This window comes from Erithacus rubecula, assembly GCF_903797595.1.
Source record: "Erithacus rubecula genome assembly, chromosome: 14".
NCBI lineage: Eukaryota > Metazoa > Chordata > Aves > Passeriformes > Muscicapidae > Erithacus > Erithacus rubecula.
Genome location: NC_136666.1, coordinates 15939414 through 15964494, shown reverse-complemented (window position 1 = coordinate 15964494; position 25081 = coordinate 15939414). Strand labels below are relative to the sequence as shown.

The 25081-nt window shown below is 38.2% G+C and overlaps 1 protein-coding gene across 6 annotated transcripts; it reads left to right on the top strand.

The window, feature by feature from the left end:
• Positions 1–9374: 9374 nt before the first annotated feature.
• TARS3 (threonyl-tRNA synthetase 3) lies at positions 9375–24120 on the top strand (the record flags this gene model as incomplete). 6 transcript variants are annotated; one of them, XM_079318473.1, is made up of 19 exons in its annotated part: positions 9375–9624; positions 10335–10427; positions 10779–10969; positions 11510–11633; positions 12751–12872; positions 13672–13789; positions 14772–14836; positions 15519–15597; positions 16809–16955; positions 17565–17663; positions 17998–18164; positions 18664–18826; positions 19468–19605; positions 20045–20122; positions 20220–20320; positions 21419–21523; positions 22290–22362; positions 23053–23167; positions 23282–24120. In XM_079318473.1, the coding sequence occupies 19 exons, from the start codon at positions 9382–9384 to the stop codon at positions 23428–23430; spliced, it is 2370 nt and encodes a 789-aa protein (XP_079174599.1). In that variant the 3' UTR covers positions 23431–24120. The 6 variants fall into 6 exon arrangements, 3 of the variants coding, with proteins under 3 accessions (XP_079174599.1, XP_079174598.1, XP_079174600.1); XM_079318472.1 differs by having other exon boundaries at positions 9382–9633; XM_079318474.1 differs by having other exon boundaries at positions 9382–9633; positions 23251–23492.
• Positions 24121–25081: the final 961 nt, after the last annotated feature.

Here is a 25081-nt window from a genome sequence, read left to right as displayed (position 1 = left end):
CTTCAGTCACAAGAGCTGTTTAGTTATCTATAATATCACAGAACTTCCCATATTTTACATTTTACATAGCAAGGGGAGCAGTTTACTGAAGTGACAGTTTATATAGAGGAAATGTAGATTACCCTGAGCTGAGCAGGTTACTAAAGAAAGAATCTGGTCTTTATTATGACATACTGTACTTGCAGTACAATTAACTACAGGGTCTGATAGCTACTAATGTGCCAACAGTTGCAAGAAATGAGAGTAAGAGACTGGAAAGTACTTAAAATGGTATTTTTAAGTGGAAATACCCATAATATTTGAGAAACACTTGTTCTCAGCTCTTTATTTCTTTTTCTGTTCTCCCCCTTCACTTCTCTTTTACATTGCTTTCTACTGCTGTCTATAGCCATGGCTTATCTGTTCCAGGTTCCAAACTGAGATAAGCAGCTTCCTGTCAAATCAGCCAATGCTGCTGGATGAATTGACCTTGACATGACTGCTGTGATGCCAAAAGCCACAAGCCAATGGTGAGAATTGTTACCTGTTGTCATGGCTGGTTTGTATTGTTGATGCATGTCATAAAAATACCAGGTGGTAAAGACACAAAGGAGTGGAGTCCCTTGGTCCATCAAAATCTAATCTCTTCAACCTCAATAAACACTAGTGATCAGGCATAATCTGAATAAAACCTTTCCATATGTATGTTACCTGTAATATTACCTCCCACTTTGCAAAACATATTTGCTCTAAAAATACATGCAAAATTAGGGATGGCATCCTCAAAGCAGAAATTCTGGCAGTGACTTGGGCATGCCAAGTAGCAGGTGTTTGGGGAAGCCAGTCAAGGTTTTGTCTCAGTATTTGCTGGCAAGAAATGGCTGCATTTCTTGATCCTTGATTGCACTGGCTCAATGCATCCTCTCTTGCAGAACACCATCCACGAGGAGGTGCATAATCCATTAGGTTCTTTGTCATGTGATTTCACCACCATGTTACAGATCCTTTTTCATGTGGTCAGACACACATAAGAAAGAATGAACTTCAGAAGTCTAACTTCACACAGAAGGTAGGACACCAGTAGCCTTTGCTAAAGGGATGGTTTGGGGCATAGAAAAAGTGCTTTAGAGCAGAGAAAGTTAAACAGTACACAGCCTTATGACCCAGTATAGCCAAAAAAATAAAACCTAAATGTTTAAACAGCTATAGCTTTTTTAATTGGTTTGACTTCATGGGCTTGATTTACCACTACAGTGCAATTTTACTGTTAGCATATGGAACAGGGATATGAATGTCTCCAAATCAGCAAGGAATTCCAGATTCCTAAAGTGTGAAAACTATCATATCTCTGAATTTGGGCTCATATTCTTCACTGGTTTATATTTGAGTACCATTTATTCCTCTCAGGTGCACACAGTCTCTGAATATTGTTTGCCACATTTAATGAAGGAAAGGAAGTATTTGCCACGATGCCTTTGAAACATTTAAGTTACATTTGTATGGGTTGATAAGGAACATAGACTCATTATTGATGCTAGAAAATCAAACCAAGAAGGGCTTCTAGATGTCCTGTGTGCATCCTCTGCATCTGTGTGTGTGTGTGTGTACTGTGTCTAAGAAAACTGGGCAAACAAATCATTATGCTACTGTTGCAATTCTAAATAATCATTCACAGTTACAATTTCGAATAGGCAGCCAAGGAATTGTACTGTGGTGCAGTACCATCTAGTGGCCCCACTGAACAGGGCTTTATTGGAAACAAGTACAGGTGTTCAGCATTAACTGCCAAATGCTGCATTTATTGATGCTTTTTATTATTGTTATTGTTATTATGTTTCTGAGGAAACAAAAAACATATGCAAAAAATGACATAAACACTCTACTACCTAAAGTAGTGATGATGTTTAGAGGTGTCAGATATATGTGGCTGTCCAAATAAATCATAAAAATCTGGTACTGTGGCTTAACTCTGCACTTCTTTCTGAATAAATGCTGATGATTTGTACACATTAATTTTGTTGTTTAAAGCAAGGGAGAGACTGCCACCTTTACAATATAACTTATTTTCCAGCATAAGCTGACTTCAGGAAAGCTTTCCTATTTGTCTATTACTCCCCTAATGTGATTCTTTAGCTGCAGGCACTTCTTAATTGGTTTGGTTTTGTAATGAATTGCTTTGCATAGTTAGAGGACCAGTGCTACAAAATGAATCTTTTAAAACCTAAATGGCACATATTCAGATAGTGGATGGCTACAAGTCTCCTGGAACTCCTGTGAATGTCTATGGAGAAATTAGTTCTGATTGGGATTTCATTAGTTGAGGGTACAGATCAGCCCATGCTGTACAATTTGGGCCCATACTGAAAAATTTGGGCCCATACTCTACTGTACAAAGTGTCTTCATACTCTCTTAACATTTTGTGTTTCACTGCTACTCAGGATGAACTTAACCTTTCACAATCATTTCACAGTCATTAATTTTTATTACATTTCTAACAACTAGTGTAATCCAGTCACTAGCTGAAACTTAACAAAACTAACCTAGGCATGTGAAGGCATTCAAGTCTTCATAATTTACTCTTTATATGCTACTGACACATCAAAACAGGACAGCTTTTAACTACTTTTCAAGACCTTTCTTGAAAAATTCTCAATTGGACAGAATTTCTTAAGAGCTGATGAGCTATTGTGAGCTGTAGTCCATTCTCAGCTAGATTCCTTATTGAAGTAGGCAAAGCTTGACTCCAAACACACAACTGCAAATGCTAGAACTGAATGTTAACTACATTAAATTAAGTATCTTGGGATTTTCCAAGGTTTTGTTTCTTTTTATGTTCAACCTGTGAAGAAGGGACTTAAATCCCAGTACCCCAGCATGTATCAGGTTACATGCTGTTCTTACTTAGGTCTTCCTCAGTTTCTATTCATCTGAAAGTAAATAAAAATAATAGAAACTGTGATATTAACTTAGGCTGTCTTCCACATTCCAATAAAATGTATCAGTAAAATATACTTCTACATATGTACTTAGCCTTTGAACACTGAAAACTAGAAGTGTCATCAGTGCATTACATCATTACTGAATACCTGCAGCAAAGACCAGGGTTGATCCCCAGCATTCAACAACATCCGAAAATCAACAACCAAAAATGTTCCTTAAACAAAGAAGAATTGTACTTTACAAGTGCTAGGTAAAATCAAATGCAATTAAAGCCTTGAAAGCTTCAGAGGTACTTCACTTATACAGAAACTAAGTAATGGGAAATGTTGTGACTATTAAAGACATCACGACAGTGATAATTTTAACCTGTATTTGTTGAACGACTGGCTCAGTTGCTCCTCAGCAGAAAAGCTTCCTTCTTGGTCACTCATCTGACAGGTTTCATGAGGCTCCATCTCTGCTACAGCTCTCAGTTTTGTTTGCTCTGATAACCATGGGAAATGCATACGGTCTGGATAACAATAAAGAAATTCCTCTAATAGCTGTTGCATAATTCAAAATGACATCTACAGTTTGATGCAATTCTGTAAGTGATGTTACATTTGGATAAGTGGATGGTTTAGGTAAATACAATCTCTTTTGACCTTCTATCCAATAGACCTGAGATATACAGATCAGACAAATTATAGAAATTTGGAAATAGTAAAAAGTCTTACTCCATATGAAATTCTGTCTGGCTAGTGAAGAACTGACCTTCTACTGTATTGTATGAGCAAGTAGTAACCAACTGTTTCTCCCCATGAAATCACTAGGGGCATTGTTTTATATTATAGTGAAAATTGTAAGTAAAGGGAATCAAATCACTAATCTTGAGGCATCAGTGGTGCTGCAACACCTCTTATGTTACTGTGAGTAACTTAAAAAAAAAAAAGGTGTTAAAACAGTTACGTGCAGGCAACAGTACATCCTGCAGTGGCCACATTTCACTAGCACAGTTCACAGTTTTTGCAGTGAGCTACATTAGTCCAGAGCCTGAGTGACCTCTTGGTGTCATGCCACATTGCCAGCACCTGTCAAATGGTTCTTTCTGCAGGGCATGCAGACAATGGAAACACATTAAAATAATCACAGCTGCCAACAGGGGCAGGTCCAGAGAACAGCAATTGGCCCCCACTGTACATGCAGCTGATCAATAGCAGGAATTGATTCTATTCTGTGTGCTCAGTCAGCCTGCCATAAAGAGTGTCTTTAACAAGTGCAGTGGGCAGGATGGCACTGCTCTGGTCGCTGGGTGTTGATGCCCCATAGCACAGGCACAGCAGCTTCTCTGTGCATCTAGACTCTGTTCCTTCCTTTTGATTCCTTTGCCCTATCAGTCAGCCTTTAGAGGGTGGGGAAGAAAATTATTGTAATGGAAATAATGAACAATGTTCTTTTTCATTATATCTTTCTGTGCACCTTGTAACATGATTTATCAAAATCGATCTACAAAAATCCACAGTGCCATAACACATAATGCAGTTTAGTTGAATCTGCAACATATGCATGCATAAATTTAAACAGATTATTTGCATGAAGTAATGTGAATGTATAGCATGTGTGTTTCTTTGCCTGTTATCTAGTCAATTATTACTAGCAAAAACAGATTCTAGAACTAGCTTTGCACATTTGATATGCACTGCTGGGGGAGGGGAAGGAGGAAAGAGTGTAATAGTGGCTGAGCTAAGGCAGCCTGAGGCATTTTTCTGCCTGCACAAGGCACAGACAGACAGAATAGATTGGGGACGCTGTTCCAACAGTATCCTTTACTCTTTTGGAAATGTGTGGTGTTTGCTTTCTCCTTTTTCTCTGTATCTCCTGTGATGTAGTCAGGCAGACAGAGTCCTTGACTTGCACCCCACTGCTGAGGCCATCCCCCTTTAGAGCAGTACTACCCCCAAACCCAATGGAAGACTGAAACCTGTTCTATGACAGGCCCCTGCACAGTCTGTTTAGGTGGCATGGAATAAAAATCTCCCTGAGCTGCCTCTTCAGTTAATTCAGAGAAAGCCCAAACTTCATCCCAAAGAGTGTAATTCAAAAAACCTGGCTTTATAATATATTTATAATCAATTGTATTTATATTTTTATGTTTGTTTTTAAAAATGGCAGCATAAAGAAGCCCTAGGTAGCCTTTTTATAACACGGTTAGCTGTGAAGTACATATACATTGTACATTTATTAAATTCCCCAACAACATTTTTGAAACTCCTTTGATTTTCTTGTTACTGTCATAAAACCTTACTGTAAATTGATCATGAAAAGTTACATTAAATGGGCATCTTTTCATAATTAAATTAGGGTAAAATGTCTGTTGCCTTCTCATGTAATTAGAACTCCAGCTGTCAATTTTAAAATAAATCAGGTTGTCAAGAGAGGGCACAATGTAGTTATTTTAAAGGTCAAAATGGTTTTATATTTCAATTTTTCGTATTTAGTACATTAATATTTTACAAGGCTCAGACTTACTTCTTTTATTTATAAATAGTTATAATTTTAAGGTGTTTAAACCTGGTACTGAATAGATCAATGAAAGATGTGACTATTTTAATTACATTCCAAAAGGACATTCTCTGTATAACCTTTGAGCACAACCCTGCAGTCATTGCTGAGAAAAACTCTAACTGACTTGATAGACTGAAATCTAGAATATAACAGACACAAAATATAAAAATAGGTCAGGAAGATATAATTGTTAGCACTCTACACGTTTCACATTATCTTTGCTAATATCTTGCAAAATATCGTTCGCAAATAAGTACGGATAGCGCCCGATGTCCAAATAACCTTTTGATTAACTTCAGTTGTATTGTTGATATTTAGTAATCCTTTTTCACACAGTTATTTACAGACAGATACACTAAATAATGGGACTTACAAGAAAAATGTTAAAGGGATCACTTATTCAAGCATTTTGCCCACAGAACTTCTCAATCTATTTTTAAATATTTCAGAAAGGGGAAAGAACGTAAATGATCAGTGCTACATTTCTTATCTAAGTGTTATCAGTAATACTTAGAAATCCTTTCCCCTATCCTGACTTTTATTTATTAGTAGCAGCAATTTGAGTATCCAGCATTTTATCAATTTAAATATTCGAAGTATAACAATAAAATATATTTACTCTTTTTTTTCTCCTGATTACTTTCTCTTTTATAACAAAGAACCATAAAGGCAGCAAATACTATCTCTGGTTTAGTGCTAGAGAGAAAGTAAACACTAATTATAGCAAATAACTATTAGTGTCAAAGGATTGCAAGACATTACCAATATACACTTAAGCATTTCAGAGCAGACAGTGACCTTACCTTCATAGCCAAGGAGAAAGCATGTCAGCAAGTTAGGAGAGACCTCCTCCAAAATGGAACAAAAGGCAGAGAAAGCACCTGGGCCTTTTAAAAACAGTTTATCCAGAAGATATTCCGTTTTCTTCTTGTAGCTCTCCTGGGACCAAATGTCTTTGTATTCCTCCAAGGAAAAGATTCTCTTGTAAACCAAATATGACAGCACTTTGTTCACATCCAGCTCTTCCAGTATTTTCTCTCTCTGACTGCTTGGGATTTCAGAAAGCCACTTACTCCTGTTTTCATTTTCTCTTCGGGTAGATTTTGCACAGTTGTAAAACCAAGACTTGGCTGTTCTTCCAAACATTTTGATAGTTAAGTAGAAAATAGAAAATTCTACATTTATTGTGCAGTATTCAATATGCAAAATAAACATAATGTGGATGGCTAGAATGCAAATACATACTGCTCTCTGTGATTATTGTAATTCCAATGGAATAAAGAAGGCCTACATACAAATTATAAAGAAATCTAGCTCAATGCCTGCAGCCTCCTAAGAGGATTACATTACACTAATTAGCCCTTTACAACTGTTAACAGCTTCTGAAGCGTAATGATGAGACTGAGAATTGCTTAGTTACTGTTACTTTTTAATTCTGTAACTGATCTTCAAAGATATCCCTTCAAAAAATAATTCATTTTAGGAGACAGCTGATCAAACTGAAATAATCTGTACAAGCTGGTCCAAGCTATAAAATAAAGCATCCTTTGTACACTTTGATTTCATATTCCTCAGAGGCCATACCCAAACCACAGTACAAATGCTCTCTACTTCTTGTTCTTCCATAAAATATTAGCTTTAATATGCAATGGAATTACACATTTAGAAAGCATGTTTCTATATATATTTTGTAAACCTATATGCAAAAGGTGAAAAAAAAAGTTACAGAATAAGACCTTTTCTATAAAGGTAAATACACAGCTACCAAGATAAACAACATTTATGCATGTCTAGATTTTAATGCCATTTCCAAGCAAAATAAACCATGTAGTGTCCATTTCCTGAGCCAGGCTTAACAGTGGACATTACTGCAATCCCAGTGGAGGTGTTCTGCCACTGATAATCATTCACTGAGGATCAACCATTACATAACCTCCCTTATGCAAATGCTCCTTAGTGCATGGGCTTCTCAGTCTTGTTTTCATACTTTCTGTCAACATAAATTCCCTGCATAGAAAAGCTATGAATACTTCCTGCCTCTTCCACCTCCTCCTGTTTCTTAGTCTATATTTGTCATTTCTATTGCTTCCAACTGATAATGCATCCATGGTCTTGCTCATGTGGCCTTACCTGCACTTTTCTAAAGACCACTTTATTTGTTGTGGAGCAAACAAAAAATATTTTGCCAAGCTTTTACTCCAAGGAGTTTTAGAATATTTTCTGTTCTTGTGATCTTCAGTTGCAATCACTGTATCCTCCTGTCAGGCTTCTTCTGTTTCCAAAATTTCAAGTATTTATCAGTTAACATTAAAGTTGACCACTGACCATATCATAATGCGGGAATTTTATTGTGTATTTTAGCATCCAGTTACGCATCGAGGTTTCACAGAGCTGTTGGGCAGCATTGCCTGTCACCTTGTGGTTGTTTGCAGATACAACAAGCCTTGTGTGACACATCATCTGGAGCAAGAACCACGGGATTGTGAGGCACTTGAAGCAATGGTAATGGTCCCAGTTTATAATGTTAATTGGCCACAGCAGTGGGATTGTCACAGTTCTGTATCATCTCAGGTAGAGCTCCCTGTGCTCTGCACACTCCAGACAGGACCCAGTGTGGGGAGAGATGATCCAAAGCAGCTGCTGTCCCAGCCAGGAGCCATCCCAACCATGAGCCAGGGAGCAGAGCTAAACCAGGCTCATCTGCCTCGGGCAGAGAAAGCAGCCAACCTGTCTGGCATGGCTTCTAGGCAGCCTTTGAAAGGAAGGGCTCTTTAATTCTCAAAATTCCCTCTAGTTTTGAACCTACATAGAGGTAGTACAATTTTTTTCTTTCTTCAAATTGTTTGTCTCATTCTACAAATCACTAGTAGATTCTACTAATCTACTAATCTACTTATCATCACATTATCTCATCAGATAAAAGATCCTGAGAGAGGATACTGGTACTCCACATATGTTAGACAGCATCCTCTGAATCAGCCTCCTCAGCCTCTACAACTTTGCAGGGAAAGTTTTTCCACTACTTCACTAAAAGCTAGAGCCAGCCCAAAGTTACATGTTTTTGGGTTCATAAGACACCACCCAAAGATGAGACACACAGGATGTAACCTGAATACATTTCTCAGAGTTTAATTTAAAAACAAATCTGTGTTTATTTTATTGTGCTGATTACACTGCTTGTAATCAGTATCCTAGGCAGAGTAATAACTTGTGCACAGGGGTGAATTTAAAAATTAAAATAACAGGTAACCTATTTAATTAATAATGAAATGGATTTTTAAAGGAAGCTATAGGTTATGCTTTGTTCTCAGACCTGCCATTCCAGACTCAAAGATACACAACCTTGCTACAGTGAGGGATAGATATAGGTGTTGTCAAGTTTCATCTCTTCAGAAAATGAAGGAAGAATTGGTACAAATGGAAAAAGTGCATTGGTATAAGTTTGCTGAGGTATATTAACTTTAAATTTGTGAGTATACCCTACAGGAGTGTCTTTGGACTTGATGCACTGAATAATTGTCTTTTTTTTTTTTTTTAAGGAGTTTTGAGCCAGAAATGTGCCCATCTTTTTTTGTTGGTAAAATAATATATTCTTAAAACCTCAAATGTGCTCTTATAAAATCTTAAAGTCACAAAGGTTTTAGGATGCATCAAGGTGCGGACAATTACAAAATTTGTCCCTCTGCCTTCTCGCATGCCATACTGTGAACTCAGAAAAGCGAGCGTGAAGTAGCTCCAGGGGAGGGAAGCAGATAAAGCGAGGGCGGCAGGGCAGCGCTGGAGCTCAAGGGATCCCGGCAGCGCACGGGCGGGGTCAGGGCTCCGCGGGGCAGAGCGGCTGCTCCGCGCCGAGGGGCGGCGGCGTCTGACGGCAGCGCCCCGCCAGTGACGCGCCGCGCGGGGCCGCGCGGGCCAAGATGGCGGAGGCGGGCGCCGAGGCGGCGGAGCGGCGGCTGGCGCGGCAGGAGCGGGAGCTGCGCTGGCTGGCGGCGGAGGTGCGGCGGCTGAAGGAGCCGCAGGAGCCGCTCTGCCCCGCCAGCGCCAGCCCCGAGCTGCAGCGCCTGCGGGCCGAGAACGAGAAGCTGCGCTACCGCCTGCTGCACCTGCGCCGCAGCCTGGCGGCCGAGCTGGGCCGGGCGCAGCCCCCGGCCGGCGGAGAGGTAGCGCCGGTGACCCCGGGCGGAACGGGACGGGACGGGACCCCGGGCGGAACGGGACGGGACAGGGACAGGGACGGGGACACTGACAGGCCGAGCCGCCTGTGCCCGGCCCCCGGGAGCGCAAGCCTGGCGCGGTGTGTGCCCGCAGCAGTCTCTGCCTTTGCGCCAAGGCGGTGGGTTCGTAGAATCAGAATGGTTCGGGTTGGGAAGAGCTCTAAAGATCATCTCCTTCCAGCCCTTGCCGTGGGCAGGGACATCTTCCACTAGACCAGACTGATCCAAGCCCCTGCTGGCCCTGAGCACTGCCAGGGATGGGGCATCCACAGCATCACCAGGAAACCTGTTCGAGGTTATTGAAACTTTGGGTCACACGGCTGAAAGTTGCTGTGCCTGCTCACTGCTCCCGTTTGGTCTCCAACAGCCTCGCTGGGGCGATTTTGCTGGTGGTAGTTGTAGTAAAATTTGAGAAATTGTGTTGAGAGGGCTTTTGCTTGGTGAACAACATTGCTGTGTCTGCAGAACGTCAAAAGGATGCTGTTTAGATGTGCCATGAGAAATCTTGGTACTAAGGACCTCACTATATACCTTATTCCCTGTAATTTCCTTTTTAGCCCGATATTCTAGTGGTTTAGTTTGGTTTGTTTTGATGGTTGCTGGAAAAAAACTTAAAGGTATAGTAGGGCTATACTTTGTATTATCACTGTTTTCAGAAAGTCTCCAGTGCAAGTCCAACTGATGCAGTGATTCAAATTAAAGAGGAAAAGACCAAGGAAAATGAAGCTGTGAACCAACACCAGAATGATGTAAGTGGTTCTTTAATACCACATAATAATCTAAGTGATTTTTGGCCGGGTTCAGAAAAGATACTCAAACCCAGAATACTTTGCTGTAATACTTTGGTGTAACTCCTAGACCTTTTTAGGCTCAGATTGATGAAATTGCATGGAAAGTTGGAAAATCGCTGTAAAATAGTCAGTAAGTTGGATGGGACTATCCTGTATATAATTATTTATAAATGCTTTACTGAATTTTAGTATAAATTCTAGTTCAGTTAAATCTGGACAAGTTGGAATCTCTGGGGGTGCACCAACACTGTGAACCTTTTATTCTCTGTCTTGCAAATGTGTGTGTATGATCAAATTTATGTGTTACAGCTCCAGTGTGTGCCAAGCTTCATAGAAGACAGACTGAAGCTTTATGAAGTACTGAAAAAAGAACATGATGCTTTGCTAGCTTACAGAGCAGCCAATCAGAGCAAATCTATCAAAATTACTCTGACAGATGGAGAGATGGTTGAAGGGGAATCTTGGAGAACCACACCATATCAATTAGCTGTAGGAATTAGGTAACCTGCACATTCAAGGAGTTATGCTTTTGTAGTGATTTTGTAGTGTTACTGTCATTTGTTTTTTACCTTATGTAAAATATGTGTTGTGGTCAGTGGGTGATGGCTCCCTTAAATTGGTTTGCTTGGGAAGCTTTGGCATTTCAGCTTCATGTAGCAGAAACAGCCAGTTACAGTTCTGAATGATGATTGGGGTTCTGTGCTGGGATCATAATGCTTGTTTCCAGTTAAATCTGTGACACTGCTAGAAATTAAGAGACATTGGAAGTTTTGTGAGTTAGATGCAGTAGAACCTGTTGTGAGGAGCAGCCTTTCCTCCAGATCCCCAGCACTGAAAGCTGTTGAACAAAACCTCTCAAGACCTTCAGGTTCTATGCTTTAAAAGTAGGCAAGTGTTTAAGAAGATGACAGAAGCAAAAGTTTAAGGTCTTCAGGTGCTACAAGATGCAGATGTGGTCTCATGAGTTTTAGAAATCTAAAGTCTTTTGCAAATCTAAACCTAAATATTCTTGTCTCTTGTTATTTCTTCTGTTTCTTTAGTCAAGTGTTGGCTTCAAATGCTGTCATAGCCAAAGTGAATGGTGAGCTCTGGGACCTGGACCGTCCACTGGAGGGAGATTGTACTCTGGAGCTGCTCACCTTTGATAATGAAGAAGCCAAAGCTGTGAGTAAACACTGATTTCTGCTTGATTAAGAAAACTAATGACATAAAACTGATTGCTGCATTAAGCTTTTAAAAGCTTGAGTTTAAAAAAAACCCACAAAACTGTTGAAGAAATGTATTTCCTATGATTCAACAAAGAAGATTAGATAGTAGATAGTGCCTGTAGTCTGAGAAGGAGTAAAATCTTTGTGCTCTTTTCATCCTTCTCTTTTACATAAACAAGTTATTTCTCAAACAAGCTTGTACAGAATGCCTTGATTTGTATGTTAACTTGAAGCAGTCTGTGGTTTGGTTCAGTGCTTTTGCAGATCAGACAGTGAAAGCAAGGTGAGGCAGTCTCTACTGTTTTCTAAAAGCTGTCCAATATTAGACTTGAGTCATAAATAAAATCTACACCTCCTTGTACTGGCACTGTTTATTAGATCCTTAAGTAGACATATCTTAGTCAATTAAACTGTACATATGCTTAGCAACGGGGCCAGGATTTTTCAGTAATGGTATTCAGTCTGAAGCTTATGTTATCTTTATATGCTAGGATTGGACTTCAGGTTTGTCAAAGAATTATTCATGTGATTAAGCTTGTTGGAGACATTTCAGGAGCCTGTAAAGGCTTTGTCTTGTAGCAGTAGCTCTGAAAGAGTCTGAGTTAATAAGAACTCAGAACATCAGACTGGTATTGATCTACTGGGTTGTTGGCTTCCCTCTTCTGACATTTCAGGTAATGTAGTTTACAGGCCCATTAATAAAAGTACTGATGAACAATGGCAACTTAATTGGCTACATTGCTTTAGATGTGATTAGTGGTGCATAGACTTTGATGAAATTAACTTAAAAATGAGCAAGGTACAGTATGTTGAAGGAATTGTGCAGAGGTATAGTCATCCTCTCAGACTTTTTCAGAAGTATGGTGGACCTTTAGTGCTACATCTGCCATTATGTTGATCATTTACAGTACTTCAGAATGAAAAGATAAAGATGTTTTAGTGCTCTCAAAATCTGAACAGCATTGGTTCCAGTCTGTGTCCTATCTGTAGATAAATCTCTAGTTTGCTTTTAATTCTTTTTAGTTACACAATGCTGTTGACCTCATGGTCTGCTCACCTGACTTCATTTACAGGTTTATTGGCATTCAAGTGCTCACATTCTTGGAGAGGCCATGGAAGGATATTTTGGGGGCTGCTTATGCTATGGACCACCAATTGAGAATGGATTTCATTATGACATGTATATTGAAGATAGGTAAAGTTACAGTGTCTTAGAACTTTAATGCTACATATTAAAACTTAGTACTGGAATTATTTTGTTTGTTTCTGCATGTTAAAAGTATAATTGTGTCTCTAGTATGATTTGAAACATAGCCTATGTTTCCAATCAATTGAATCTGTGTATATATTTAAATTCAGAAGCAGTGTTCAGAAATCTGCCCCATAAGAATTGAAGCTGTTCTATGGGAAAAATGCAGTGCTTGGGTTGAACTTTCTGAAGTTCCTGTGAGCCAAAGGGGGTGATTTCCTTGAAGACTCATGCAAGTTTGGTTTCCAGGGGCCACAGTCACTGTAGAAAGGGCCCAAATACATGTAACTTATCTAGGTGTTCACTGCTTTTCTAATCCTTGTACACAGCATTACAATTCTGTTTTTTCCTGGTTTATCTTTCTGTAGGCAGGGAGAATACTGAATCTGCATGAGCTGATAAACTGGTTCTTGTGGCTGGGTTGAACCTTTTTTCCCCTTGGTTTGTTTTTCATCTTAAATCATATGTATATTTTGAGCTATAGGTCTTTGAGACATTTAATCATGTTAAAGACTGTTCCAGGAATTATTGCAATGAGTTTGTTCAGGGTGGTGCTATCTGTGTTTCTGGGTTTAGTGTGTGAAAATACAGATGATTGTAAGTAACTAAGAAAATAAAAATATTGTGAGAAGTCACAACACATTCCATGTTTTCCAAATTAGACCATTAGAAAGTAGTCATTTGAGAAAATGAGAGTATCAAAATAAGTAATTTATATTTCTTTTGCCTGTGTCTTTTTATGTAGAAGTGTATCTAGTACTGAATTCCCACTCCTAGAGAACCGTTGTAAAAATATAATAAAAGAGAAACAGGCTTTTGAAAGGCTGGAAGTCAAAAAGGAGATCCTGTTAGACATGTTTAAGGTAAATCTTTAGAGTAGCTGTGGATCTGGTACAATGATCCTTTAAAATGTAACTTCTATGAAATATTGCATGTTATTATGTTATGGTCGGGGTTGGAGGCAGGGACACCACAAAATACTCCAAGGGTCATGGGACAAAGAGCTCTAGTTTATTGTTGGGCATTCTCTTTCTTAGGGGGTTCCAAATTCTCATGCTCACACATCTGGTTAGGTGAGATCTCCACACCACCCAGCTCCCTGCCCATGATGTGTCTGCATTCAGGATTGAATGGGATTGCCTGGGGTCCTGCTTCAGTTCAAATCTAACCCATCCCTGTCTTACCCAGAACTTGGTTCCTTCTGTTCTCTAACGAGCTGGGCTGGTCGAGTTGGATTTAACTGTGCAGCTACAGAGCAGCTGTGCTGTGACAGCTTTGACTGACTCATCACAGTAGTATACCTGTCTAGTAAAACAAAGAAAAACATCATTTTCCCTCCTCTCCATATATCTCTTAAGTGTTCAGAATGTTTTCAAGCACTTAAAAAAACAATTCTGTATTCCACAAAAACACCTCAAGCTCAATGAAATAAAAAATAAGTAAATTAAAGGCATACAGTTCTTCTGGCTCACAGGTCAGAAAAGGCTTTAGCTCTAGTTCTGTTTTATTCTGTGAGTATCACCAGTCTCACTATTGTGTCCAATTGCTTTTCACAAGTGCTTTGGGGTGTTCAGGGAGTAACCACAATCTTCAACACACCCGCAGGAGAGTTAAGATGTTTCTGTCTCTTTCCCCTCTCCTTTTGCAACTTTTCTGAGAAATACGTATGGGGGAGGTTTGTTGATTTTTTTTTTGTTTGTTTTGTTTTGTTTTTGTATTTTTATTCTTTTTTTTAGTTAGGAGTGTCTTTTACTGGTGCACTTGCATTATTAAAATATAATTTTTAAACATAATTTTATTATCCATTTTATTAACATTTCTGGCTTCTCATGTTTCCACACACAGTATAACAAGTTTAAGTGTCGTATCCTTAATGAGAAGGTGAAGACACCAACTACCACAGTATACAGGTAAAGAAATATACTTGAAATGTGTTAATAAATAATTCTTATTGCTAATTAATTTGAGAGAATAATTTTTTTTTAAGTCTAAGTTCTGATGTCTTGTGATTGGGACTTAAGTTTGTAATTAATATTACTACTTAGGTAATGCAAAATTCTTTTTTTCTCTGCTGGGACAGATCAGGTCTCAATTTATGGGCAAATGTCCAATTCAGTTTTTATTTATTATCTCTGGTTTCAGTAGACTTATTAAAATAAGTTGCCATCTCTGACATTAGCTTGCTGCATAATGAATAAAGCTAATTATAGCTCAATGTGGGGTGAGGAACCTGCTCATGCACTTGCTTGTTAGTTGGTTTGAAAATGGCAAAACCATTTTCTGTTTGATGTGCATAGTTTAAAATTTCCTGGCCAGCTTGAACAAGTTCACAAATGGAACTATATCAATTAGCCAGTGTGTTATGATGCTCTCCAAAATGGATCAAGTGTGCTGAACATTTACTGAGTGAGTATTCAACTTTGGGTAGAAGACACAGTTATGTTTAAGGTGCATTGAATTTGCTGCATGCTGCATATTTGTATTTGCTGGCAAGTTTGAATCTGTCAAACATGAACTTGTGTGCCATTTGTGACTGTACTAAAAAATGTTGGATTGCTTGGAAATGAACACTCTTTTTGTTTTGGCATATAGATGTGGTCCATTGATTGATCTCTGCAGGGGTCCACATGTGAGACACACTGGAAAAATTAAGGCCCTTAAAATAATTAAGGTAAGTTTCAATTAACTGTGCATTGAAACTGACATAAATTATCAGTTGATTTATTTATATATTTATTCTTCCTGAGCTGACTATACTAGGATTAGTCCTTTGTATTGTTTTCCTTGCTGACTGTACAATAGTTCATTTTTTTCCCAGCTCCCATGGTACAAGTAGAACCACTGACTTTACTCATTGATCTGTGTCTGACACTTATTGATTATTGATTGAAGCAGTGGTACATCAGTGGAAGTTAACATTGTGGTTCTTTATCAGAGTATTAGTGTAGTAACAAGCACATTTAGACTGATGAAGAGCACTGCAAGACAACTCTGGCTAGTGGTGACCAGATGAGCTGTGAAGCCAGTTCTGCTGTGCTCAGCAGAGCAGTGCAGTGCCTAAGCTCCTGTGGCAGGACTGTGCCACTGTCTCTCACCAGCACTGCACTCACAGGACAAATGTCCTGGTTAGTCTGTACCAGCTGTCACATCTGAGTGCAGAGGGTACATGCTCTGTTCTGCAGTAAATGAACATAAAGATACTCATTGGATCAGAAATTAGTATTTTGACCTTGTCAGGTGGTATCTTCCAGGTAGAGGAGATAAAGTGCACCTTGGCAGATCTGCAAGTTCTGTTGTTAAAAAATGGCATTGCTTCCAGGAAAGCCAGAGACAGTGTTTGCAGAGGTCTCTGAATTTATGGTGCAGTTTAAGTTACTCACAGATGCTAATTTTGGTAACCTTATTAGGCTGAGCTCTTTGGAACATTCATCACTATGGCTTTTGCTGGCTTCCTAACTGAAGTGTATGGAACTCTTGAGTTCCAGTGATTAAGTGGCTAGAGGGTTAAAACTGCTCACATTTCACTGAGAGTTAGGTTTGTTGGGCCTTTCATGTTTCCCTACTGCATCATGTTTTCAATGTAAACAAGTCCTGCCTTTTTTAGAAGCCATAACATGAAATAATAAAATATGCCATGATGTGAGTTAAAACAAGGTACCTAAGCAGAATGAAATATTATTTGATCTGTCACTTTTGTTTGTCTTCTGTATTAGTATACTGACTAAAAGGCACTGCAAGTCTCTTTGTATTACAAACAAATGCTGAAGGATTGCATATAATTTTCCCAAGGAAAAATATAATAATATTTGAATGGGTTAGTGTTTGTCTCTCTTTCCCAGATATTATGTAATATTATCTTAAAGTATGGGTTTTGTCTATCAGAGCTCCTCTACGTATTGGGAAGGAAAATCTGACATGGAAACTCTGCAGAGAATATATGGAATATCCTTTCCTGATAACAAAATGATGAAGGAGTGGGAAAAAGTCCAGGAAGAAGCCAAAAACCGGGATCATAGGAAAATTGGAAAGGTACACTGTTCCACTGTCTCCTTCTTTTACACTTCTATTATAGAATTCATTCTCTTCCCTTGTATTTTAGTTCTGGTTTGATTTTTTTGTTTGTTGTTGTTTTTTTTGTTGTTTTTTGTTTGTTCTATGTGCTTCTTGATGTCACTCACATTTTAAAATTTTAATTCTACAAACTCAACTTGTCACTTACATATGAATGTTAAACTGATGTAGGGAAGAAGTTAATGGCTTTAGTACCTTAGTTTAGAGAGATAAATCTTAAACCTATTAATTAGAGTCTTTGCAGATCCTACCCAAACCACTCTGCTTTTCACAGAAGAGAATTTATTTAGAAATTGTGTAAATAACATGGTTTGATCATTCTTTATAATAGGTGTAAATTTACATCGTTAAAGAATCAAAAGGAATCAAATGGAATTTGGTGTCTTACAAATTTGTAAGAGTGAAGACCTGCAAATCAATTAACTTGCTGACAACTTGTAGACCATAAATCATCTCATTGCTATAATATTCCATCGTTGCAAACAGTGTCTTGATGAGTGTGAAATAGTTAGATTCTGCAATTCTCTCTGAATTGTTATTAGAGCATTCTGGTTTTAATTTACTTAGGAGCAAGAACTCTTCTTCTTTCATGATTTGAGTCCTGGAAGCTGCTTTTTCCTCCCAAGAGGTGCCTTTCTTTATAACACACTCACAGATTTCATACGGGTGAGTATATACTGATGCTACTGATATAAGTCCTAATTATAATTTGTTGTTCTTAAATTATAAAATCTTAGCTCAACTCAGCACTATGAATTTATCCACAGAAAGATAAGTATCTGTGTATGTAAACATATACAAGATTTTCACAAGGATTATACAAATTTAACATTTTTGAAAATAAGAAGGGTGAAGCTATGTTTTTCCAATTGTGCAAAATCTATGTGTGCAGTAGTCTGTCATGTCCCTATAAATTGCCATCATAATATCACACTTCAAAGAATCAAGCTTCTCCTTGTCAAAAGCTCTCTCACCTTTTATGTGTTGCATTTGTTCATAGGGGGAATATCGCAGGCGTAATTTTACTGAAGTTGTATCTCCAAACATCTACAACAGTAAACTCTGGGAAGCTTCAGGACATTGGCAGCACTACAGTGAAAATATGTTCTCTTTTGAGATTGAGAAGGAGACTTTTGCCCTCAAACCCATGAATTGTCCAGGACATTGGTTTGTACTCTCAAATAGAAAAGGTCTTATTTTACATCATGTATTCTTTGTGGGGCTGAGGAGCAATTAAAGGGGTATTAATACTTGCTGTCATGTATGTTTATGGTCAGAGCTTCTCTAACATTTACTGCAAAGGTCTGCTTTGGGACAGTCTGCACTGAGCTGGGTTTGTGCATGCTAATACTAGTCTGAACCCTTAGTAAACCCTTAGTAAATGCCAATTCTGTTGAACAGAGGTGGGCAGATGTGGTGTTCCAAGAAGGACACAGGTGAACCAGTCTTGATTTCCTCATTCAGTGGTTTTTCCTCAGTGGTCTTTAGTAGTACATTGAGGGTGTGCTTTTTCTGTTTGCCTGTCTTTCAGAATGTAGACAACCTGAATGTGTAAATACTTAAAAATGTGATTACTGTCTTTGATGTACTGAGCTTTGGTTATTTCTGTGTTGTATTAAATCTCCTGTAAGGAGGATAAAAGGAAGGTTCTTCCATGTTCTTTTAGCTTGATGTTTGCCCATCGCCCCCGATCCTGGAGAGAATTGCCCCTTAGACTTGCAGATTTTGGAGTTCTTCACAGAAATGAGCTCTCAGGAACTTTGAGTGGCTTGACTCGTGTAAGGCGCTTCCAACAAGATGATGCACACATCTTTTGCACAATGGAACAGGTGAAAAAAAAAAAAAAGGCATCTCCCACATCCCTACTATTTAACCAAAAAAAAAAAACCAAAAAACCCCCTTCCCTCTCAGTGCAAACTAACAGTAAACAAGAAAAAAATCCCTGAAGTATTTCAACTCTTGATTCTTCCATTGTGTAGTGTAATGCTGCTTTTGATGGTTTTTTTTTCCCTGGGTGCTTCCTTTTATTTAGAAAGATGCATTGGGCAGCTAAATCCCAGAAATTAAGATTTGCATTTTCCGTCTCCCTCTGCAAAAAAAAAAAAAAAAAAAAAAAAGCAGTTGATTCCATTGTTTTCTATAGTAATGCTGAATAAGAACTTTATGTAATTCCATAGATTTTAGTGAAACTACATGTTTAAATTGGTATACTTTAGATCAGGATACAATTTGGTTCCAGAATCTCAGGCTTAACAAAAATACTACTGTTCTTGCTTTGAAGCCATAGTACCTCAGATCTCTCTTTGCCCATTAAATGGATTTGGGTTCGTTGGATGTAATTTTTGAGTGATCTTTAATTCTTTCTTATTTAATGGACTCTTGTATGCTCTAGTTATGAGGAATTCTGTAGATGCAATTACATGTTTATGTAAGTAAATTTTAACCTATTATAATATGTTTTATGTTTAAGATTGAAGAAGAAATTAAGGGCTGTCTTGATTTCTTGAAGTCAGTGTATGCTGTCTTTGGCTTTACCTTTCAACTACATCTTTCTACAAGACCAGAAAATTATCTTGGAGATTCAGAGATCTGGGATCATGCAGAAAAGGTAATTTATTAAAGGTAATTAATTTAAAAGCAAACAAACCCCTTAGTATATGTACTTACAGAGGTAGATAACTGCATGGTGAAATTGCTTTAATCAGATGCTGAATATTGCCCTTAGTGGAAATTCTTATAGGAAAACATCAAATTAAATCTGAAGTTTCTATAGAAAACCAGAACTTTCAGATTCTTGTGTAGCCCGTTACCTTGAACTAGTTAGATTTCTATTAATCTTTTTCTTTCTGATTAATCATAGTATTATAGGAATGTAATATAATAGAAACTACTTTTTTCAGATTGTGTATCATAAATGAACAAGTGCTTGAATATAAGGGTTGTGCTGCCTTTTGTCTCCTTTTGAATTACAAAGGCAAATACTTTGACTTCAGTAATGAGAGGCCCTTCTATACCCCTTTTAATTACTCTTTCATTATTATGATTAGCAACTTCAAAACAGTTTGAATAACTTTGGAGAGCAATGGAATTTGAATCCAGGAGATGGAGCATTTTACGGTCCTAAGGTTAGTGACTCAGCGTTTCAATATAACTTTGGGATGGATAGAAATGCAGATGTACTGCAGACAAACTATATTTAGTAACTGTTATTTTGCTTCACAGATTGATATTAAAATCAAAGATGCTATTGGTAGGTACCATCAATGTGCTACCATCCAGCTTGACTTCCAGCTGCCCATTCGGTTTAACCTTACTTATGTTGGGTAAGTGGTTAAGCTAAATATCTTCTTTGTAAAATTAAATTAAACAATATCATTATCTGTAATTCCCATTATGTACTAATGCTATGTTATTCATTTAACATATGATTAGCTTGTGAATCAGTCAGCTGGTAGGGAGAGCAAACACCCCCAGTGAGTGTTTGCAAGTCATGAACTTGAAGATTTCCTCAATGTAATGATAGCTCACTTTATTTGTAGATTCAGGAAAGTCTCATTATTTGTCTTGTCTGCCAGTTCTGAAGACAATTGATCATAACTTATGCTGAAAAACCCTCAGCTGAGTCAGTTTTCATTTTTAGCCTAGTCATTGTGTCTCCTTGAAAGACATGGCACACAAATTCAAATATGCCCTAAGGAACAAGGATGTTTGTACTAAGTGATTCTTTATTTTTTATCAGATTGAAGTACATAACATAAAGAACATAAACCAAGTGCAAACAGCTTTTAGTGAAAATCTGGTTTCCAGCTAAGTCCACTGGTCAAATTAATTTTAGTGCCATGTTGACTTGAATACTCATTTTCTGGGATGTATTTCTTGCTATGTTTGATTTTGTGTATTATGAAGATGGGAAAGATAAAATAAGAATATTTGTAATTTTTTGGTCCTGTGGTATGTTCTACAGTAGATGTCATTGCTTTTATGATATGTGATAATATTGCTATAAACTGGCTTTTTTTAAAAAAGCCAGGTATTTTAAATTTCAGGATTGTAATTTAAGTGAAGTAATGAATAATAAGGGCAGGTAAGATCCTATGCAACAAAATAAAAGCAAGTCCTAATGGAAAGAGAGTGCAATGAAGAACATAAAATACTGAAGTGCACAAAAATGATGCTGAGTCAGTGTCTTCTCAAATTTAGGAGTGTCTCTGCCACTAGCTATAGGCATGATTATTTTAATTTAGAATTTCTTTAAAAGCCCAGCTGACTTGAAGTACATTTTTAATAAAAGAGTAGATTTTTCTTAAGTATAACTAACTAAATTTTGTCTTTCTGTTAAAAGTAGAATAAAAAATATTAGTAGGATTACATGTGTGTGATGTAACTTGATCTTTAAAAAAACCTTTTTTTTTTTTTTTCAGTAAGGATGGTGATGACAAGAAAAGGCCAGTGATTATTCACAGAGCTATTTTGGGATCTGTGGAGAGAATGATAGCTATTCTAGCAGAAAATTATGGAGGAAAGTGGTATGTGGCACAAATGGAATTCTAAGAAGACATTTACAGTGTTAATTGCATATCCTTCCTGTTGTTCATATATTATAATGCAAAAATAATATCCCTAAAATTTTCTCATCATTAGTAAGATTACAAGAAAAGTCCAGTTTTCTGGTCTGAGTTGTATGATATCCATACTTTTATGAGACTGCAGAAAAAAAGAAAAATAATGCAGAAATAGGAATGGTAATTGAATGTGTAAGTCCTGCATTATTCTTGTTCTTTTTTTCTTAAAAATCATGCTTTTATACCAGGAAGATACCAGATGTATGTAAAGCAATATTTTGTGTATAGACAGACATTAATTAATTCTATTATGTGAAATATTTCTGTACTTCTGAGATTGATTGTTTTATCTTGGATAAGATCTGAAAATATTTCTTCATGAATGTATTTAAAATACTAAGGAAGAGCTAATTCTTATTTTCAGTCACCTTTCTGACTTATCTGTAACTTTACAGTGAAAGGTAGACAAAGTGAAAATCATGCAGAAAAAATTCTGTTTAAAGTTGTGAAGTCTGCTGGGAAGAAAACAGGTCCAACTTCTCCATATGTCATTTCACTGGAATCAATCCATTTGCTATTTTATGTGAGCTTGAAACGAGGGAAATAATACACTATGCAACATCCTTATCTAATGTAAATAATTCTACACAGAAATGATGATTGTGGAGCATGGCTGTGTGACTGGAAATGTAAAATGTACCTTTATTTCCTGTTTGTCTATGCTGGCCAGGCCATTCTGGCTGTCTCCACGGCAGGTCATGGTTGTGCCTGTGGGTCCCACCTCGGAGCAATATGCCCAGCAGGTGAGAGGAGAGCTTGCCTCTTATGGCAGCAGGCAGATTTCATAGATCCATAAGTACTTGTTCTAGAACAGGGAATTAATGCTTGATAACTCTGGAGACATGTTTGGAGGGAGAGGTAAATTTTTCAATAAAAAAAATTCAGTCCAAAATTTGGATATGTCTGAATTGAGGGCTGTGTAACTTCAAGTATTTTGGATTCTTTAATGATGTACATACTTCTGTAATTATTAAAGGAAAAAGCATCCTGGATGACAAACCTCATATAAGTAATGCTTCATTGCAGTACTTGCAGCTCTAAGTAGGCAGAGCCAGTTTCTTCCATTTCCTACTATGTATATTCTTGACTACCTCACTTTTGAACCATGGTTGGTTTTACCCTTGTCCTATACTTTAATTTTAATGAAAGTATAAGTGTATTTGTTCCTTCTCCTCTTTCTCCTTTCTCAGGCTGAGGACATGTTTTTGCCATGTAGCAGCACATGTTTGATATAGCTCTTATCTTGTGTTGTCTCCCAGGTGTGTGCAGGTTTCTTCAGATAACTTAATTGAATTCCTTACAATCATCCACAAGAACAAAATTATGCATATACATTAATTAATAATTGAGATCTATAATTGTTGCATTTACTAATGTATGTTGTAAACTATAGTAATACTAAGAGGATTTTGGTTTGTTTGGGTTTTTTTTAGGTTTGCAGCCAATTTTTTGAAGCAGGATTTATGTCAGATGTGGATCTAGATCAAAGTTGCACATTAAACAAGAAAATTAGAAATGCACAGCTGGCTCAGTATAACTTCATTTTAGGTAATTGCAGCATCTTACATTTCTGAATATAATTTAAGTTCTAATGTTGGACTAAGTTTTTCTAGGCTCACTTTCTAATGTAGATTTTGTAATATTTTGTGCTATGTATTGCAGTGGTTGGAGAAAAGGAGAAAGCAAATAATGCTGTCAATGTACGAACGAGAGACAACAAAGTTCATGGGGAGATTTCAGTATCTTCTGCTATTGAAAAACTCAAGAAATTTAAGACTTCACAAGTACCAAATGCAGAAGAAGAATTCTGATGTTGCTGCTAGGAAAAAAATTATTAGCTGCCTGTGTGAAATGTTTCTTTCTTCCTGCAGAGCAGTGATGCTCACCTAAGAACATTTTCAATTAATGGATGCACAAAATAAGCAAATGTAGCACTGTTGGTGCTCCAGGAAAAGCATGAGAGGACAGATGCACCTGCCAACTCCTTTAACAATCGCATGGGTTTCCAATCAGAATCACAGATTGGAATCTGAATCCCAGAATGCTTATTTAGCAAGTCCCACACCTCTGATGTGATGGGTTTGCTGTGTGATGATGGGGATCAGGAGCTGGCAGGGGCAGGGGCTGCTGCTGGAGTGCTGAGCTCCCTCAGTCACACAGCAGGTAGCTGACTGTGACCTGGCCTCCAGAGCTCAGCAGTGCAGATTAGGTTTTTTGCTAGCTCCAGATGGTAACAAAAAAATGGGGATGTGGGGGTGGGTTGTGAATAGCTTGGTTGTTTCAGAATGTGTGTTCACAGACTATGAATGGCCTGGAGTCTTTGCTGGAAGGCTCAGGGTGATAAGGCACTCGGGAGTTCACGTGTGACTGGTTGCTGTAATAGTGGTTGCCAAGAATGCAGTTGAATTATTATATTATAATTGTGCGTGAAGTGTTTTATTTTTTTCTTTTGTTTGCTGTTGTTTTGGCTTTTTAGTAAAACAAAAAAAAATTGAAAAACCTTTCTGTGTCTGTGTGTAATTTATTGCTTTATTCGCTGGGAGTAGTTAGAGTGGTATGTTGGACTTGAAACTGGCTGCATTTCTGTTAATGCTTAGAAATTATTTTAAAGTTGCCATTGTAGTCAATTGAATTGGATTTTTTGAGAGATTATTTTTGTTTTTATTTTTTACTTTAGTATGCTGTTCAGCTAACAGGTTTATATAGTGTTAGGTGTATTTCTCAATTATCTAAGTTATATAGCTCTAGTTGTGATTTAAATGTCACAGCCGTGAAGCAGAAGCTACAATTTAGTGCATAAATATTAACACAAATACAAAGCTTATGTTTTACTTCTGCCTCACACATGTGAACACTGTGTTTAATAGGTCTATGTTTGGTTTTGTGGGTGTGTTTTTATCTCCTGCTTCTAAAAGAAAAGGGAAAAAAACATGGAAGGAGCAAGTTCTGGGAAAGCTTTCTCTTCCACGTGACTGATTAACACGGCGATTTTAATGTCTATTTCCGTATTTTATAGATATTTTAATGGACTATCGCTTTCGTGCTCTATGTGTGATATATGCAACCCGCAGCATTCGGGTTCTGAGGTTTTTACAGCGAATTTGGCCCTTAGCAGTGCCCGCCTCCACGGTGAGGGGCGGTCATGGGCGGTGCCGCTGCGGTGAGGGGCGGCCCTGGGCGGTGTCCTGTGCCGTGAGGGGAGGCCCTGGGCGGTGCCGCTGCGGTGAGGGGCGGCCCTGGGCGGTGTCCTGTGCCGTGAGGGGCGGCCCTGGGTGGCGCCCTGTGCCGTGAGGGGCGGCCCTGGGCGGCGCCCTGTGCCGTGAGGGGCGGCCCTGGGCGGCGCCCTGTGCCGTGAGGAGCGGCCCTGGGCGGTGCCCTCTGCCGTGAGGGGCGGCCCTGGGCGGCGCCCTGTGCCGTGAGGGGAGGCCCTTGGGCGGTGCCGCTGCGGTGAGGGGCGGCCAT